The 20,843-nt window shown below is 42.4% G+C and overlaps 1 protein-coding gene across 8 annotated transcripts in view; it reads right to left on the bottom strand.

Annotated features, from left to right (window-relative positions):
• Oxr1 (oxidation resistance 1) overlaps positions 1-20,843 on the bottom strand; it is a 319,071-nt gene that overhangs the window by 5,557 nt on the left and 292,671 nt on the right. For 4 of the 8 annotated variants that reach the window (XM_040730328.1, XM_040730327.1, XM_040730331.1 and 1 more), the window contains 3 exons: positions 3,951-4,031; positions 2,161-2,286; positions 1,302-1,454 (listed from right to left, as the gene is read on the bottom strand). In XM_040730328.1, the coding sequence (XP_040586262.1) occupies positions 1,302-1,454; positions 2,161-2,286; positions 3,951-4,031 (360 nt within the window). Of the gene's footprint in view, positions 1-1,301; positions 1,455-2,160; positions 2,287-3,950; positions 4,032-19,456; positions 19,696-20,843 lie in introns of those variants that run through there. The other 4 variants (XM_040730330.1, XM_040730326.1, XM_040730332.1 and 1 more) reach the window with 3 other exon arrangements.

The following is a 20,843-nucleotide window of genomic DNA, read 5'->3' as shown; positions in this document are numbered from 1 at the left end:
CAGATGGAACTAGGGGACGTCCCCAGCACTTATAAATCTCTTCCTGTGCCTCTTCTCATCAGCCCACTTCCGGAGGAAGCCGCCATCTGACAGCATCATAGGTTCCTTTCGCTCATGTGAGCTTTCTATGCATGCAGTCATAGGTAAGGAACCCTGTACTGTGTGATTTTCAAAACAGTCTTATGCTTCCCACACATCCACAGCTATGGTTTATAGCAATGGTTGACTCCTTTCCACTGATTCCCATACCGTTTCTTAGGTATATCTCGTGAGGAGAGTTAACTATAACACAGGGATGACTATTAGTCTCTGTAGGCTTCTGATGGTTTAAACAGCCCCTGGACAATTAGTTAAACACCCGACACATAGCAAATACAGAGGATGACTAGTAGCAGCAGGTTCCCTTTACTGATACGTCTTCTCTATCTTCTCGTTACTGCTCAACGCTTCTCTTTTCTAGCTGGGACGTTGCTTTTATAATTGTGCATGACCTTGGAGCCATTTTCTTCAGTGGTACAACCACTGAAGGTGGCCCATGCTCCAAAGTTTATGCCCCCAGTTTATGGTGGTGCAGACAACCCTAAAACACGACAGTGGGACACACAACCCTCCCTCGCAGACGGACACACAACCCTCCCTCGCAGACGGACACACAACCCTCCCTCACAGACGGACACACAACCCTCCCTCACAGACGGACACACAACCCTCCCTCACAGACGGACACACAACCCTCCCTCACAGACGGGCACACAACCCTCCCTCACAGACGGACACACAACCCTCCCTCACAGACGGACACACAACCCTCCCTCACAGGCTGTGCAACGAGGAGGGGGCTTTTTGGAAAGAGAAAAGAGTTACAGACAGCAGTGGGTATCACAGTGGCTGAATAGAAACAAAACACATGTATATACACAAAATAATCAAATGATAAATGCAAAAGCTATTTTTAAATGTCTACTCATTCTTAAGCGTCTGGCAATCTTTCTTCTTTTCTGTAAGGCTCACTCTTACCTTCCTCACAGACAAATGCTTCTTCTGGACTCCTGATACACCTAGCATTTCATGCTCACCTTTAAAGACGTTGGCGTGCTCAAACTGTCTCTACCATGTTATTTTTTTGTTTTTAACCCCACATGCTTACTTGGTATGCCTACATTTAACCTCCAGAATACTCAAGATTGCCTTGTGCAATAGAATAGTAATTAAGAACTATGCACTACAGTACAGTTTATCATATGTGCATGCTCAAAGCTATTGCCAGGGGACAAAGGATTTCCACAACCAGTTTTCCGTACCTGGCCATCACTGTCTTTAATCACCATCAGCACTGGCGTGTCTAAGCCTGTCATTGTTCTATAAAGGGTCTTCAAACTTGTTCCATGCTTCCCCGTTCCGTACACAAGCGTCCATGGGTAGCCAATGGTTCTTGGCGGAAGCTGCTTAGTAAGCTTGGAGAAACAAATGTCAGTGTTTACGTGATTGCAAGCAGCAACCCCTGGAACTTAATCACACATATAAAACGCGGGCTAAGAAAGAACACCGGAGACTGTCCTCTTACCTGCTGTGAAGCTTTAAGAGGAACTACACACTTCTCATCAGAGCACAGCACTGAATAGTAGAAAAGGAGCCACACCAAGCCAAAATGCCAACAGGGATAAGAAATATGGCGTGCTTATTGCTCGTACTATACTGAATATTCAGATTATAAAGGCTTGAAAATCTTTTATAGCTACATGACACTGAATAAATTACTCAATGTCTCTACATGAAAAATTTCTTCACTTACAAAAATATGAATACTAATCTCTTTAACTTCTAGAGCTTTGATAACAAACACATAAGTTAACACACACACACACACACACACACACACACACACACACACACACACACACACCATGTAACTAGGCATGTTAACAAAAAAGATTGTCAGATGTGGTTAGCACGGGCATCCCAGCACTACGGCTAAGGCCGGGCAGTCAGGAGCCGGAAGCCCACCTGAGGCCCCACACTAAGACCCTGCCTTACAAGCCAGGATGAAAAAGCAAACCCTGGCCTCTCCCATGTTGCTCTGCTTCTGTGAGGACGTTAGCAGGGCGGCAGGCTGCTCCCCCTCACAGCACACACTCAGACGCAGCCGGTGACACGGCATACCTTTTCAATCTGATCAGGCAGCAGGAGTTCACTGGGTTCGCTTAGGTTTGGTCGAAAAGCTTCAGACTCCAGGTCGGCTTTCGCTGGAGCCACCTGCTTGGAGTTGACGTCTTCCCTTGTAGTGATCTAAGGCAGCAAACAGCGGCAGGGTGTTAGCATGCGATTGGGACTCTTCCGCAGATTGCAGCCGTTTGAGTTCAATGAAGCTTCACTGAGCACAGGTGGCTAAAGATTCGGCAGGGCAAAGGACGCCCGTTCAGGTAGAGTGTGCTTGAAGCAGGAGAGCTAGAGCAAGTACACTCCACCTACTGCACGAGGAAGAGCCGCCAGGAAGGGCTACGCCTCTTTCTGGGGGAAAGGAAACTTACACGCATAGCTTAGCCCTTATGGACAAAAGGGAGCCAGGGAGCTTTTTAACTAAGTGCTCTGTAAAACTCATGCTACTATTTTTTTTCACACAAAATACAAAAGTTGTCAAAATTACTAAGAGAATTTCTTGCATTGAAAATTTAAAGAATGGTAGACCAAAAATGATAAATGTCTTTTCACTGGGGTGTATTTATATGCTACCAATTTGTAAAACTGCCTTCTAGTTTTGACTTATTAAAACAATTACTTTTCACCTACTGGAACCAAGCAATAAATATTAAAATTAATTTGCTCATGAATAAAGGTTAGATAAATTGCCTGCACTTACTTCATAGAATAAGCCCACTGGTATTCATAAGATGACAAAAAATGGTAATTAAAAACTCACTTTATGATCTATTGTTAGTTCTTATATTTGGTATTAATTTTAGGATCTAAAATGCAGTAATCCTAGTTATTGCTGATGAAATACTTAGACCCCATGGAATTTGACTGGAGCAGATAACTAAAATGCAGCAGAGGGCGGAGACTGACGCCACTCAGGAGCGGAAGCCTGGCCGTTCGACACATGTCTTGCCCCAAGTCTGGACCGCATGGGCTTTCAGCCAATACATGTTCTAGAACTGTATTGTTTCTGATGAGGAGCTTAAAATGAAGACTTTCACATCATCATATTTTACCTTTATTGCGATGATGTGAAAAGTTAAAACCAAACGAAACAGAAATCCAAGGCAGCGTTGGGAAAGTTAGAGAGAACTATTCAGTCAATCTAGGAAAGCAATGACAGCAAAGCATCCTTTCATAAAAAGAAAACACAACTAGAAAATGAGTTTTCAATGAATTACTTGGTCTTTCTCAATAACACAATGATTGTTTTTGGATAGTTTAAATAATATATCTAGTTCAGACGGCTTCCCTCCTACCCCAAAGCATTTCTAATATCAACCAAGAATGCCTCAAAAACAAAACCGATTTGTCTCATTAAGATTTTTATCAGTAGAAATATCCTTGAAGAGAGTACTTAAGTCTTACTTTCCAGTAAGATTTTTACAATTTTCCTATCATCTGGTAGCTTTCAGATTCTATTCATATAGGTGCACTCACAAAATCAAGTGTTTTCCCAGTGTCAAAATTAAATGAAAACTCATAGCTCAAAGAAATACATAGTGATGAGAATAGTTCTCAAGTGGCTGAAAATGATTATGAAAAGAAGACAGCAAAGAGGCAAAAAAAAAAAAAAACGAAAAAAGTAGCTGTCCAAGGTAAAAGCATCTTTAAGACAAAGAGGGATGGCTTATGCTAGTGCTTCACTCAAGACAAACTGTCTATGTGAGATCTGTCTTGAGGAAGGTCACCAAGGACACACACAGAGTGGTCCTCTCTGAAGGAGGAGTCGGGACCACAGAGGGGCTGGGGGGCACCTGGAGGCGTCTGCAGAGTGTGCGCAGCTCTTCCGCGTTTAGAGCATCGATCCTGCGGTGAGACTCAGCCACTGACACTACCTGAATATGGAGACAGGAAGACGGTAACTCCACTGACAGCTGAGAGGACAGCAAGTAAATAAACAGAGAAGACAGGAGAGGAAGAGGAGGCAAGGGAGAGGCTTCAGCGGGAGAAGAGAACGGTAGCCGAGATAGCTTCCTAATCGCACTGGAGATAGAAATTCATCTAGAAACCGCAGGTCAAATATACACGAGTGAGTGAGTCTCACCAATACATCCAGCTGGGAGAAAATACGGTTACTTTCTTGACTACTGAACACAGACTGGCCGTCACTTAAACAGATGTGTTAAAGGGCGGAAACTACAACATGCTTTACTAACACAGGTAGCATTTAATTAAAACCATCCCCCAGTTCACAAAGAGAGTGGTTCTCAAGCACCCCCTCAGAGCAGCCAAGTTCAAACACAACATACTAACAGCCATGGTCCTAGAATTTCTTCTAGGCACGTGTGACAAGCACACCCATCCGTAGCACAGGGGGAAAATAAGAAAAAAAAAGGCAAAAACAAGAATAAATACAACAAAATAGGAATGCTTTCAAAAGCATGTCTAATTTACAAGTTCTTAAATCTGATGCACAGAAAAATGGATGCACAATACAAAACCAAACCAAAACAAACACAAACAGTTGCAAACCCTGTGTGCAATGAAGGTATTGCAGGGAGCATCTGCCTGCCACATTGTGACATTCACTCCTGCCAGGTCTGAGCACACAGCGCCTGTAAGCCTACTGTTTCCTTCACTGCATCATGCTGTAAGAGAACAGGCCCACAGCACCTCCCCGCCAACTATTTATACTGGGAACTGCAGTGTTCTAACTGCACACACAATGGCTTATTTGTGGAAAACACAGTTGTAATAGGCTTCTGCCGTCTTTTCTCAGCATAGGAGTAGTGAATTAGTATATGTCTGTATTATACCATAAGAAATTTTCATTTAAAAATCTGCTGTTTGAATAGCTAAATAGTTTCGCGTGCGTGTGTGTGCACGTGCATACACACATACACACACACACAATAAATTTTCACTTAGATTAGGGCAGGTCTGAAATGTCCCTAGACATATTTTTGTCATTTTACACTAAATATTTATGTAGTGTTCTAAGAATCGACAATTATAAAATCATTAAATGAAAAGTGTTGGTATTCTATGTCCTATGTTAACAAATATTCAGTAACATTTAATTCCTTAAACAAAAACAAACATAGCTTATCTCATTAATATGCAGATTGCTTTTGTTTTTGATTAGCTACCAAAGGATTGTTTAAAAATAAATTCTTTATGATTTGTTGTTGATAAATGTTTAATTTTCAAACCTACTTTACATATACATATGTCAGGTATCATGCAAAAATTCCTGGAGTGACAGGAAGTAGCTTAAACAGTACCCAACTCTGCCTTCCCAACCCGTGTGTGGGGTATACAGGTATGTTCACATGTATGTGAACATGCAGAGGCCAGATTACTGACATTGTCTTTCTCTCTGTCCACCCTGTTTTGTGAGCCAGGGTATCTCTAGGCTTCACTAGCCTAGCCTTGAGGGCCCACAGGCCCTGGGGCGACATCTCCACCCGACTCCACCCTCCCTTTCCCAGGTTGCCCTGCTTCTCTTTCACTGCTCTGTGCTTTGTTCTGCAGCTGTTATGAAAATTCATGACAAAAACTTCACTTTCCCACATTCTGAGATCCTATGGGACATTCTTAATCCTCGAAAGCTGCTCTTCTTGCTCGATTCTGAATCTGAAAACCACGCATTACAGGTCAAATCTACGACAGGAAACACACACAAACCTCACGCTTCCTAAGGTCAACACAATCACAGATTTCGCAGGCCACAACGTAACTACAGAAAGTCCCCACAGTACAGTGAATGCAGAGCTACACTAACACGCGGTGACTGTTCTGAGCTGCCACACCCTCTGTGACTCACCTCACAGGTTACCTGAGAGGCCGGGGCTACAAAGTACTCCCCCGTAAGGGGTAGACTTCGAAAGCTGGCTGTGAGAGGCTCTTGCTTTAGTTAACTCAATGAACTGGCCACCACTGACAGGGAGAGAACCCTGTGCCAAGCTATGTGGTGGCTGCTGAAGGCTGAGCAAGACATGGGGACAGAAAAAGCAAAAGAACTGGGCGTGTCCCTCGTGTGCCGCTGCTATTTATCATCTTGGCTTTCCCTAGGCAACAATTCAGATGCTCCGGCATGACTCTACTTACAGATGAGGAGAGTGGTGGCACCTTCCAGCCTTGGAAGCTTAGCCACCCCTGGGTTAATGAGAGAGACTACAAAGCAGCAAACGGGAGGTTTACGCAAACCAAACGAGGACACGCTTATACAAGACCGAGTAATGACCACGGCTACTGTATCGCTTTCAACCTGTCACCTAAGGACTGGAGAGCTGGAATGGTTCCTTACTGATTTGTGGCTTTCGTGTAACTTTTATATGTTTCGGGTGACAGTTCTGCAATGAAGCTTTCTGTTTCATTTGTTTCAGACTGACAGCAATAAAGATTTACCAGTTAAACTAACACCTTTCTATGTTTTGACACAGGGTGTCATTATGTGGTCCTGACTGGCCTAGAAGTCACTATTGAGGTCAAGCTGACCCCTAAAACTCATAGATCTGCCTGCCTCTGCCTCTCGAGTGCTGGGCATCTGTGTGCCAGCATGCTACAAACAATACTGTGTTGGTAAGGATGAAGGAAAACCTAGGTACTAGAAACGGTCACGGTCTTACCTCCCTAGTCCACACTCTAGATTCGTATGGATCAGAGGGGACTACATTTGTTGTTTTGTGAGCAAATGCACGGTCACGTTTAATCCCGAGTCTCCCCAATAGGAACTCTCGAATCATGAGACAGATCTGCTCAGCCTTCCTTCTTTCCCGCTAGCTGACACAGCTCTGATAGTTAGTTTTAGGTGTTACTCCTCTATGTCTACATTAAGCACACTGCTAAGTGGAAGTGAAATTAAATTATGCTCACAAAAGGGACTGGTTTTGTAAACTTTTTAAAGCCCTGCTTTATAAACATTGCTGAAAGTAGGAGTCATTAATATAATAAAGGACTGTCACTCAAAATCTAAGTTTATACTATGACGAGGACCCAGTTTCTTTAATATCAGAAGCCTATCTTTTCTCATTCATTTATTTTATTAAAGTGTGTGTGTGTGAGAGAGAGACAGAGACAGAGACACAGAGGGAGAGAGACAGAGACAGAGAGAGAGACAAAGAGAGAGACAAAGAGAGAGAGACAGAGAGAGACACAGAGGGAGAGAGACAGAGAGGGAGAGGGAGACAGAGAGAGACAGAGAGAGAGACAGAGAGAGGAGGAGAGAGGGAGAGGGAGAGAGAGAGACACACACACAGAGAGAGAGAGAGAGAGAGAGAGAGAGAGACAGAGAGAGACAGAGAAAGAGACAGAGCGCATGTGTACAAGTGTAGAAGATAACTTGCAGACGCCAGCTCTTACTTCTACCATGTGAGTCCTGGGGACTAAATTTAGGACAACATGCTTGGCTGTAAGTGACATTTTTACCTGCTGAGCCATCTTGCTGGCCCATTCATATATTTTTTAAATGTATCGCTCTCTTCCCAGGCCTTATAAATCCATTAGTTTCTCCCCCCTTCATCCTTTCCTTCCCTCGTCTTCCTTCATTCTTCCCTCCCTCTTTTGAGAAGGTCTCATGTAGCCCAGGCTAGACTCAAACATAGTATTTGGCTGAGAATGACCACGAACCCCTTATCTTCCTGCCTCCATTTTCAAGTGCTGGGATCACAGAGGCATCAGGTAACTTCACATTTCTTTAGATACTCATATCTAGTCATGCTATGGGGAGAGAAGACACAGAATGATATCAAAAACCCTGTAAATTAACAAAGAGAAAAATGAAACAGTATAGAAATGCATTTCCTCTTTTAAAAAAATGGCTAAAAGTGAGATAAAATTTCCCCATATAGATACTGAATCCAGACTTCCATTGATTTTCTATGTTTTTGGTAACTCTTGATCTACGCACAGAAGTTACTAGGTTGTCCAGAAGACTAAACCTAACAGGAATGACACCATCCATCTATATTAGTTATCACACTACTGACAGACAAAGTACAAAAGTAAGGGAAACAAGAATTTCCATCTAAAAGCATGCTCACTCTGGCTAACACCATGCCTTGAGTACTGGCATGGTTTTGATACAACACTAAGGCCAATGGGAAGGAGGTATCATGTCCTACCTACACCATAGAAACAAACACCATCCTATGGTCCAGTGGGAAGGAGGTATCACGCCCTACCTACACCACAGAAACAAACACCATCCTATAGTCTCTCTGGTCTTTGAAGGGCCCTCGCAGGCAGGAAGAGTGATTTTGTAACCATTTCTTTCCATTGTTATCCATGCGGATGCAGAATAAAACTTACACATCTCCATTTTAGATGGGCAGAGAGAAACAACACTAGCAGACTAGAGAGCAGAGAATGTAACAGAGATGCTCTCAGTTCCGGTCTCATGAATCAGAACACATTCACATACCAGACAGCCTACCAAGCAGACAGCACTCAGAGGGCTCCTCTGACCCACTGCAGACCCACCGAGATCAGAACGCCTCTTCCTAACACCAGAACAGCTTTCGACTCGTAACAGATGGGGACTTAGACGGAGAAGCACAATGTGCTGAGAAGACGATTCCAGAGTGCTTGGCTCTACACTGGATGTCTTTATGCTGAGCTTTACACTGATGTCTTTATGCTCAGCTCTACACTGATGTCTTTATGCTGAGCTTTACACTGGATGTCTTTATCACACCTCTCCCCTACGTGGCTTAGGGATGGATCCTCAGAAAAGACAAACAACTACAAGGGCCAGAGGTGTTGGATGACTTCAAGGAAACCATGCTTTCTGGACTTCAGAGCAAAGATGAACATACGAGCTCACAGAGATTGCTACAGTCCGCACAAGCCCTGCACAAGCTCAAGCCAGGCAAAACTCCAGCGTACGGACAGTGTGGGGTGGGCAGAGTCCCACCCTTAGGCCAGGAGCTATCGGCATTTGAGAACTGCTGGAAGAGGGACATCAGCTTTCTTCAATGACATAAGCCTTGCTGGGTCTGCCACACTGCAGGACAGGCCCCACCCCCAAGAATAAGGGGACAATACAAATAAACTTGATTGGGAGAAGACACAAACAAAAACAATGAAAACTCAAAGTTCAGTGGATTGCCAGGTGAGTGTGAATGTGGGAAGAGCTGAGGGAGATATGATCAAAATATATATACTATGAGAAATCTCAGACTTAAGAAAAATACTACTGAAAACAAACCCCAGTATCTTCTTTGCTTAATGGTTCCTCTAGAACCTGAAGTATTTCTGTCCAAGACTACTCCCAAACAAGCTAAATTCTCAACATGTCATTTTTGGCTACTACTTTCTGAATGAAAAAAAATAGTAAAATTAAAAGTATTATCTCCATGTATACATTATGGTATACATAAATATATACATAAATACATTAGAAAAGGAAACATAAGCTTGAGTAGTTATAGCTAACAAAAATGAGTGAGAACAGTATTTCTGAAGCCATACTCTAATTCCTCATTTAAAACTGTTTCATTAAAAAAGAAGCCCTGTGCTACTTTGCCAAAAGCAAAGTGTTACTTTCACAATAACGCTTGATGGAATTACAGTAAAGAAAAAGAGTAAACAGGTAATCACAGTTTAGAAAACAGAACTGATAGGAAGACCAACAGGGTAAATGCAGAGTAAAAAGAAACAGCATGCTGTCCGATCCCTCGGGGCAGGCGGGCCTTAGGGAATGGGCAGGAAGGCCTCTCCAAGAGGCAGCTTGACCCTTTCCAAGGCTAACACGGCAGCTGGCAATCCTCAAACTGCTTGCGACTACTGGTTAAAAAACGAGCCAAAGGAACAGCCCGTGGCCCTAGGGTGGCCACAAAGAAAGCCGAGCAATAAACTGATGAGAATAAATGGAATTATCTGTCTTCCTGGTCCAAAGATAACAAAAGGTAAGAGAAGCTCGCAATAATTAGTTACATTAGCCAGCTCCTCCAGCAAGCTCACACTTTCAGTTCGGGGCCACGCGGAACAGGTTGGAGCTGGCTGCACGACTGAACCTGAGTTTGCTGTCGCCACCTCAGCTGGCCTTGGGGGTAAGGCAGTCTTCCTGCCCAAGGCTCACCTCACCATGGAGAGACGCAGCTTTCATGTCCACGTCAGCTGGAAGCCGGGACAGATGGGGCCTCGTGACACTAATCTCTGCTCCGCCCCCACTTGGCATGGCTGGTCTCTTCTCGAGGGGGCTGCTTCCCTTTCCTGGGCCTGGATTCACTTAAAGTACCTTTAGCCTTTCCACCGGTCCACGTCGGGTTCTTCGGGAAGAAGCTCTAGGTAGGTGCCCTGACCTGTCAGGCGTGTCACCCAAGGACAAGGTGACCCTCCTTAAGATCGGGCCACACCACCCAAGGACTCAGGGGGCTTGCCGGTTCTCCTCTAACAGTGCCTTAGGGACTCCTAAAGTCGGTCACTCTCAATCCTCCTCCTCTGACTTCCTCATTGCTGCTAGGATTACAAGGTAGTAGGACACCATAGAAATAGGCAGAGGCAGACGATCTCTGTGAATTCAAGGCCAGCCTGTCTATATAATAAGTCCCACAACACCAGGGCTTCATAATAGAGAGACCTGGACCGCCACCCCACAAAAAAAATCGATCAATAATCAATTAATTAACTAAAACTGACTATATAATCACATTTACAGATTACTCAGATTTTCTCAACAATGCAGAAAATACTTAAAGTCTTTTAATTATAGACTATGAGTGTTGTAAAAGCTTTTAGAAAAGATGATATAATAAGTTTCATAAAAGGGCTAATCCTGTTTGTATCACATTAGGAGAAAAGAACATCTATTTACATAATCTGTTCTCTCTTAATATCTATGTTCTCAGAGCAAAAACATAGTTCTCAAGGAGTATAAACACAGTCATTCAAGGCTCTTTCTGATTCACTTGTTCGTTGACAAATGGATGCGGATTTATCGAGGAGTTAATAGAGCTTGGGGAAACTTAGGATTTTAACACTTAAGGAAATAAGAGGGTTACAGTAAACGCTCTTTTTCGAAGGTTTTAATATATATGTGTGTGTGCGTGTGTTTATTACATATTATACATATACATATGTATACCCATGACATTTGCGTGTGTGTCTGCATGCTGCTGCATGTATGCTGAAATCACAGAAACACGCTGCTTCCACTCTGTGGGTCCCAGGGACAGACCTCAGTTTGTTAGGGTTGGTGGCAAGCACCTTAACCTGCTAAGCCGTATTGCTAGGCCCTTACATGGTCTTTTATGAAATACCCAGTGATGTTAAACTACTGATCATGGAGTCACTATTATTCCTGACTTTAACTAGCCTTTTGAATGCATTTACTCAGGCCATTATCGTTTTTACAACCTGGTATCTGTTTCCAAGGGTGGGCAAGTGTCAGAGCACCAGAGCGGTCCTTCTGACACTCACTTTCTAGGCACTGTCTGCATACCAACCGTGTCTGAACTGCAGAGGCAGAAAGCCCAAGAATACGACCGTGTGATCCCCTTCATATAGCATAGTCTGTTAAAAAGAAACAGTCTAAGAAAGACAACATGCTCAATTCAGGACCTCAAGATTCTCACGGAGAAGATATATCAAATATATGGTCATAATAATAAATGATAACCTAGCACACAGCCCTAATTAAGGACACAAAAATACTGCACCAACTCTAGACACTGAAAGTTCAGACAGAACTTACATGTGAAGTTTTTAATCCTAAAAATAAGCAAACAGAAGAGATGATTAAAAACAAGCCTTTCTGAAAACTAACCAGATAGGAGTTTTATACAACAAATGTAACTTTGAAACAATCGATTATGTCAAAAAAGCAGATAATCACAAGTAACTTAGCAAACTGGGAACACACCTGAAAGTCCCATGACTCACTATTAAGAACAAAAGGCAGAGACAGTGGCGAGCATAGCATACAGACTAGACTGGTAAGATATGATTGATTTCAAGTCCCAGCTAAAAAGAAAAGGTACCGCTGAGAATTTTCCACATCTATTCTGTTCCCTAAGCAAGAAATACATACATAATACATCTAGTAAACTTCATAATATTTGAAAGACAAGGCTTATTGTTGTTGTTTCATTATTAAGTAACCAGCAAGAAAATTCACCCATCTCCAAGTGGAGGCAAACTGTCCAAGCACAGATGCAAATCCCCTGGGAGTGAGAAGTGACAGCCTCTGCATTCAGGTCCTGAGGACTCTTAACGTCAGCAAACATGAACACAGAATAGATAAATACCAAACAAAGACCACAACATGGCAGAAAACACATGGCCAACCTACAATTGTCTACCTGAGCAAAATGATTTTGTAAGATGAGAAAAATGAAAGAAGGAAAGAAAACCCCAAAGCAAGCAAAAAAACAAAAACAAAAACAAAAAACAAAAAAACACACAGTTGTGCCTCAGCCATCTCTCCACCAGGAGCTAACTGGCTCAATGTGGATTCCTGGACCCCCAGGTACTCAAGTCCCTGCACACATAGACTCTCCCAGGTGCTATAGAACACCCATGATGTACTTCCAATACCCACCACACTGAATACTAGATAACAGCTCATTGTAACATTGGATTATTTGGGAATAATAACAAGAAAAAAAAACTGTACGCGTTCAGCAGTTTTCTATTTTCAATACACAGTTTATTTCCAGAGAGAGACAATCTAAGAGTGTTACCCATCAACAAATCTTCAGGGAAGACATTCACAGAACAAATGGCAGCAAGAAATAAACAATGCCTACAGAGTGATCTGAGATCTATGCAGTAGAGAGAGACTTCACCAGCCCACAGCTGAGGAGAGAGGGGGATTCTTCTTATTGTTCAGGAGGGAAAAAAAGATACTAACAAGCCTTTAAAAGAAGTAAATTCTTGGGAGTCTACAAAAAAGCATAACAACAACAACAATAGAACCTTAATACCAAAAAGCACAGGCCCTCCTCTCAAACTGGGGGGGGGGGGGAGATAAGACTGACAGAGCACAGAGCACCCTTAGAAAAGTAGGCAAGTTAAACGATGAGTTAGAGAAGATAATTTCATACACTCAAAAGTGGAGAGAGAAGGATTCCTAATATAAGCTATACCCTGAAAATACGTATCACAAATAGAAGGACAAGCACTAGAAAAAGTTAAAATGAATATAATTGAAATGCTAGCAGGTGAAAACTCTGAATTATAAGATATTTCATTAAAACCAGAGAAGGTGGAAAAGAGCGGGAGATAAATTCCCAAAAGACATAAACCACCAAAAACAACACAAGAAGAAACAGGTCACATGATTTGACCTATCCCTTAATCAGACGGAATCAAGGGTTAACTCTCCAAAACAGGAGGCAGCAGGCCCACAGGGATTCACAGATAAGTATAGGCCAAACATGGAAGGAAGAACTGGAACCAGCATTCCACAGTCTTGTAGAAAATAGAAGCAGAGGAAATACTTACTAACTCATTCTGTGAAGCCAGCATTGCCCTAATAAAGAAACAAATAAAGACATTACAAGAAAAGCAGAGCACAGAACGTTATCTCTCATGAAAATACATGCACACATATGTAACAAAATATTAGCCAGTGCCATCAAATCAAATAACGCATGAAAATAAATATACATAACGATCAAGTGAACTTTATTACAGGTATACAAGGCTGGTTCAATACTAGAAAAGCAACTGATATTCCCCAGAGGCTAAAGAAAAATATTGTGATCAAGAGTATCAAAAGAGAAAATCCAATATTCATTTGTGATGAAAACAATCTGCAATCTAGAAGCACGGAGGAGGCCAATTTGACAGAGAATATATAAAAAGAATAATACTATGGTTACCATCACAACAGCAGGGAAAAACAAGATTCTCTTGTATTGAGACCTGGAGAAAGACAAGTAGACTCCCCCTCATTACTTCTGTTCAACAGTTTACAGGAAGTCCTCAAAAACAATGAAATGGAAGGCATTAAACATGTCTTTGTTTTAAAAATGCTACTGATTGTGAATAAAGAAAATCTAACATCAACTAAAACTCTGCTGGGATTTATAAACAGCAGCAGGATTTCCCGCATCCCAGGTTAATATACAAAAATTAAGTCCTTGCCATTAACATGACTTATTTTAGTTCCAAATCGTGAAATACTTAGGCACAGACCTAACAAAGTGTACAGAAGCTCCACCACAAAGAAAAGCGTGAAATCCTAACGAAGAAAACAAAGGTTTAAGTAACTGGAGATGCTCTATGTTCATGGGTAGGAAGCTGCATTCAGTGTAACCAAGGTTATCTACCATCCCCATCTAATCTACTGTTCCAACGCAATTCCAAGTTATTCTGCAGCTACAGAGTATTCAAAAGTTGACCTGAAAGGGTTACCAGGGAAGACCCCAAACAGCTGAAAAGACCAATGACAAACTCCTGGGGCACCGACGCTGCTCTCTTCTGAGACTTACCATAAAGCTACATTAAGTAAGAGAAGGAGGCTGGCAACCAGCAGACACATCCGTGGAACACAACAGAAATACACTCACACAAATACAGCCACTGGTTCTGGCGACGGAAGAAGGACAAGAATGAAAAGAGGACATCACCACCCCAGAGACCAGGCTGGCAGAACGGGAGAAAAAAGTTCTTGTCTCTCACCGAAAACCCAACTGGAAAAGGCAAAAATGTAAGATTCTTTCAATATATGGAAAACTCAAAGTAACCAAGGGTTTGAAGAGTTATTTTTAAGTATGGAATACCAAAAGAAAAATCATGAACCAGAAAACTTACAAGCTAGATATGATTAAAAACTAAAATGTCTATGAACTCAAGCCACAAATGATATCCTTTCTTTGACATATGTAACTGAAAAAGAACTATTATTGAAACTAAATGAAAAATCCAACTTAAACAGGAGGATATTATTATGTGCTTTTTAGTATGGACAAACCCCAAACAACTGACAGGGTTTGCACTTATGGTTGGATCAATTCAAAATGGTATAGCCATGCTGGCACCGTCTCACGAAACTAAACATACTCTTACCATATAACCCACCATTGGGTTCCCTGGTATTTAACTGTGTGACTTGAAGACATGTCTATACAGCATCTGGATACCAACTGATTTTTTTTGATAAATGCTCACAATACAGAACAAAAACAGTCAGTGAATATATAAACTGGTATATCCATACGGCCGAATATTATAGCAGTCTTAAATGCATCATTGCTAGGAATCCCAACCGTATTGTTTCTACTAGTGACTGGAAAGTACAAACTTACAGTGAGAAGGTTAGTGGGCACCAGCACTTAGACAGGGAATGAAGGACGAGTAAGGATCTATCTCCCCAGCCGCTCTAGCGCAGTCAAAGTGCAATGTGGTCCTATCATTACTCACTTGCAAATATGCATGAAATACACAGTATAAAAATGAATTCTGATTATGCCCCTGCCCTTTGGGTTACCAGTATTAGTCATTAACTTTTAGAAACATACCCAGCAATGACATGCTAATAGTAGGGAAATTTGTGTACAAGGGATTAAAATGAAGTATGTGAGAACTATGCATCTTGCTTAATTTTCTGTAAACCTAAAACCACTGCCTGCAAGATATGCTGGGTAGGGCAGTGGTGACCTGTGGTTGTAACCAGACAATGTCTGATTGATTTAAGATCTACTCCACCGGATGGAACCCATTCTTGACACTCAACAGGAACCTGAGACCAGACAGCCAGGGGACACAGGGTAAAAGCAAATACTACTTTGTTGTTGTTTTTAAAGAGCAACAAATGACTACTGATGACATTCTGCTATACTCCTAGGTCAGTGCTTTGTGCAACAGCCGTCATCAGGGAAGCTGGCCCCTGGAGCAGGTGGGAACAAATGTAGAGACCCACAGCCAGCAGAGTGAGAGACCTTGGAACACTCAGCCCTAAATGGGATGTCTCCATCAAACCCTTTCCCTCAGGGGTCAGGGAATCCTGTGGAAGAGGAAGCAGAAAGAGTATCCTCTATGCATACATTCTGGCTTCCAATTTAGTATTTTTATGGGATTCCTGAGTGTGTGAACAAGGGAGCCTCTTGAGCTATTTTCCTTCTGTTTGTTTGTTCTGTCCAATCCTGATGTAGTAGTTTTGCTTTCTTATTGTATTATATTTTTATATTTTATTTGTAATTGTCCCATGAAAATAAACAAAAGTAAATGCTATTCAGTAAAATAAAAAAAGCAATGGAATAATAACATACTCAGGGTAGTGGTTTATCAGTTTGGAGAGGTAACATGAGACAAAAAAAAATCCCACATAGACAAATATAATATAAAAAGATGTTATAATTTTAATGTTGGATAGAATCATATCTTCATTTTAACTGTATGCCTTATAATTTATATACCTAAGATATACTTTTGAACTACTAAGTCAGATAGAAATGCAAAAGCCCAGCGCCTGTATGGATGAGTCCCTTCAATCAAGTTGTGACTGTCCACAGGGCAGAAGTTGCTTTAGGGACAGTAAGGCCTTTGTTGAAGGTCTTTAGTAAAGTTCTCGTCACTACTCCAGCAGGCAGCATGACACGGCAGAAGGAAGAAAGGCATTGAGACCGGATCTCTACTTTCCAGGAAGCTTCTTAGAGCTCTGTGAACGTGAGCAGCCTCCCTATTTCCTGGTTTCTCCAGATGGAAATGTATTTAAAAACCACCTTCCCCTCTTTATACTCTGAGGACCGATAACAGGAAGAGCAGAGACCTTGGGGATGTGGACAGGACACATAGAATGAAGGTCTCACTCTGGACTCAAACATCATAGTGACATGCCCCTGATTCATGTACAGAAGAGATTACTACTCGAGACACAGAGCTAGCTGCGGCTGGTATCTCCATCGCTAGTACAGTCATCTCAGCTGTGAGGACCACCTTCCCATTTAGAGCATTGCTGCTGTTCTGGAAGCCAGTGTGTGAGCTAATTCTTGGACATGTCAGAAACTCAGCAGCAGCCTTCCCCAGAGCTCCACATACAAAACACCAAGGAAAGAAAACCTGTCTTTTTCACATGAGGACAACCTAAAATAATCAAAACAGTAAAAAAAAAATTACTAATAAAAAGAATACGTAGTGCTGATATATAATGACTTTAATGCTGAAGATGAGTTGGACTAAGTTTAAACTTTTATCAAATACTTCCCAGCAAATTACAGCTTACTGAGAGACACCTAAAAGGTAAGAACTAGGTGCGAGGCAGAGGCAGGTGGATCTCTGTGACTTTGAGGTCAGCCTGGTCTACAGAGCGAGTGTCAGGACAGGCTCCAAAGCTAAACCCTGTCTCGAAAAACAAACAAACAAACAAACAAACAAAACCAAAAAAAGGTAAGAACCCGGACAAGTGTCTGTCAAATACATGAACAGTTCCAAGCCAATGAATGACTGGAAATTGAAGCTGAAGATGTGGACATGAATTTTGAAAGCAGCCTTAAGGCTAAGAAGTGAAAGGAATAAAGACAGAGGCAAACATAATTGGGTGACACGATTCTCACGGAAGCTAAGTTGCAAAGGGTTAATTTTGTTGCACACGTTTCTGTCCGAGGCATCTTCTACCTATTTATTTACTTGGCACATACATGTGAGGGCGTGTATGTGCCGGGGTGCGTGAGCGGAGGTCAGAGGACAACTCCCAGCAGTCAGGCTTCTTCTCCTCTCCTACGTGGGTCCAGGAGATGGGACTCAGGTCACCAGGTCTTACAGCAAGGATCTTTACCCACTGAGCCATCCTGTCAGCCCTCTTCACAAGTTTGACTTAAATGATCTCACCCATGAAACGAGACTACCTCGTACCAGCCTATGGGTTAACTGTAGGTCTAACTTGACAGTGCACACACCGGTATTTGGAACGCTGTCATTGCTGATGGAAACACACGACCCCATTCTTAGCTGCTCCATCGGACAGTTCATCAGAGGTCTCCCTGTATGACTGCGGATCTGCAGTGTGAAAGACGGAAGCATACAGAAAAGCAGTGACACCACCGAGGGAAGAAACATGGGCCTCCCTGTGCGCCAAACACTGTTAATTCTCTCAGAAGAAACGTGGGCCTCCCCGTGCACCAAACACTGTTAACTCGCTCAGAAGAAACATGTTTTGCTTTCAGTTTCAATACAGAAGAGTCTTCATAAGGAGAGCCTAACCCAGGGACTCCGGGTTACAAGCCTACTCTGCTCAAGCCCTTCCCCTGCCCTACACTCCTACATCCCCTCATTTCAAGTGGGAACTAAGCTTGGTACACGGGAGGTCACACGTCACTACCTAGAAAGCCTTCGATACACAGACTGGCGAGGTGACGCCTCGTTAGCTGCGAGCTGATTCTGGGCCACCAAATTTCACCCTAGTCCACACAGCTTCCTCAGTCTCTCACTACGGCACTTTCACGCTGTGATGGCAACAGTCAGGCAGAATACTACACTTCCGTCTACAGCACACACCCGGGGAAAGCTGGTGGCCGGTAAGAAACAGGAAAAAACCCTGAGAAAAAAAAACACAAAAGAGCTTCCGACAAGCATGAAGGCTTTGGTGAGTGTACAGTGTGTGATGTGCAGTACTGTGCTGACCTTTGGAGTTCAAAACATCCACTATTGGCCTAACTTTGTGACTAAAACATTTTCAAAATTCATGAGAAGTACTTATTTAGATTGTAACTAAAAGATTACGAATACCTTTGCTGTTCTTGGTTAAAAACTAAACAGGTAGAGCTAAGCGCTAATCTGATAAATCTGATCACGAATTTAAAAGCTGATATTTTGAGGTGCACAGACCCCCCCCCAGCGCTGATGTAATAGAAAAACAAAACCGAACATTATAATTAATAACATCAACTAAAGGGATTTTGTCATTTGTGACATGCTTACCATTTATGAGAGCACAAGGAAACTTTCTGGACAGCTTTACAAACCATTTCTTAGACTACAGATTAATAGCATTTTTCTCAAGAGTTCCCAGTAAGTTCTAACAGAATCTACTCAAATTTAGTTTTCACTCTCCCCTCTTCTTTTAAACAAGGTAAACAATTCCAAACCCTTACCTACAAGATAAAGTTTAAATGAAAACATTAAGGCTGTAATAAAGATTTGCTATCTATCTTTTGAAGAGAATAAAAGTACCACATTTTTACAAAGCAAAATTAATTCTCTTTTTAAGGATATTTAGAATTCTTAACTACATCTTCAAAGTATTTTCTGCAACAGTACACGATTTTACTCTATAAATACTCTGATTATATATTCAAGCACGAGATAGTTTTGCATAATGGTACTAAAGCAAGCCTGGCAGATACAGAAACTGCAATAATTGATCAAGATTTACCAGAGTGTACTTATGATTAACTGGTTGATGTCTTCTCCCCTTTTTCCCATACCAGAGACGGGACATCTCCTTCCCAGGTCACATGAAGCCTCAGCAAATCACAGCAGCACTGTTTTTCAAAAGCATTCTTCCTCGGTCAAATATACATCCCCAGCCCCAGAGCCCTGCCACAGTCACAGAACAGTTCGCTAGCAACCAAGATTTGATTGACACGACCGAGAGCTAATCACTAAGTAGCATCCACGGCACAGATGGTCCTGAGTGGAGACTGTAACGCCGGGGAGGGAAGAGAGAGTTTCCCATGCTTAAGTTCGGTTGCACTGCACCCAAATGTGCAAAGAAAAGGCTCAGAAGTTTAAAGACACAGACACACATTTCCATGGCACTGACAGATACATTAAAAGTGTCATGGTTACAAGCACCGTGTACCATGTACCGTGTACCATTTCCAGAATTCTTCTCCAGTCACACATGGGACTGCAATTAACATGTCACTGTGTCTACACACATTATCCGTCACTAATTAGTAGTATGTGGAATACAGGCAGAAGCTTATTTTTAAAAGATCAAGTAAGAACTAGAACTACATTTAATTTAGATGGAAACTAAAATTACCTGGAGTTCAGTTTTATCTTTGCTGTAAGGGCCATGTCCAAATATGTCTCCCATTTTCAGGCCGACTTGCTCTACTATTAACTCACTGTGTCTCACACCCAAGGCATCTCCTCAAACACACATCCCTTTTCATTACCTACAACACTGGGCAGAACCCACAGAACCCAGATTACCTTGCAGGTAATCTTTTCCTTCCTGCAGACCAGCCATGCCCCTCCCCCATAACTTTCAACCACATTCCTTAAACGTAACACACACACTGTGGTCACGTTCCTTCCTCGTAACACCAGTCCTCAAGACAAAGCCATCAGCAGTACTGAAACGTTCAAGGGAACATTTTAAAAACTTGCCTAGCTACCTTTCTCCAGCATGAAGGCGGATGCTACCCAGTGAACAGTGCTGACCCAAGACAGCCAAGGCAACAGGGGTAGCACAGCCGGTTCTGGTTGCTGTCCACTCAGAAGCCAGACTTGAGAACGGGGCCCCCTGGGTTGACGGTAGGCACAGAGCCTCTCCTTAGTTTTGATAGTTCCAGCTGAATGTGCATTTTGGCGACTAGGCCGAGAAGAGATTAGGAAACATGTTCGCTTGTACTGGCTTAATTTTAATCTGCAACTACATAGTTCTTTAATGACAATAAGGAGATGTACTTGGGAAAATGCACGTAAGATCATTTACTGGCCAGCTGCTTAGCAGATACCATACTCAATACCCAACTGCAGTCCTCCGGCACGGTGCTTCCTGGGAGCTGTAGCAGTATCGCACTGGTGTT

The sequence above is a fragment of the Mesocricetus auratus genome, unplaced genomic scaffold, assembly GCF_017639785.1.
Source record: "Mesocricetus auratus isolate SY011 unplaced genomic scaffold, BCM_Maur_2.0 Super-Scaffold_100023, whole genome shotgun sequence".
NCBI lineage: Eukaryota > Metazoa > Chordata > Mammalia > Rodentia > Cricetidae > Mesocricetus > Mesocricetus auratus.
The sequence above is the reverse complement of the archived record's forward strand: the minus strand, read 5'-3'. Positions and strand labels throughout refer to the sequence as shown.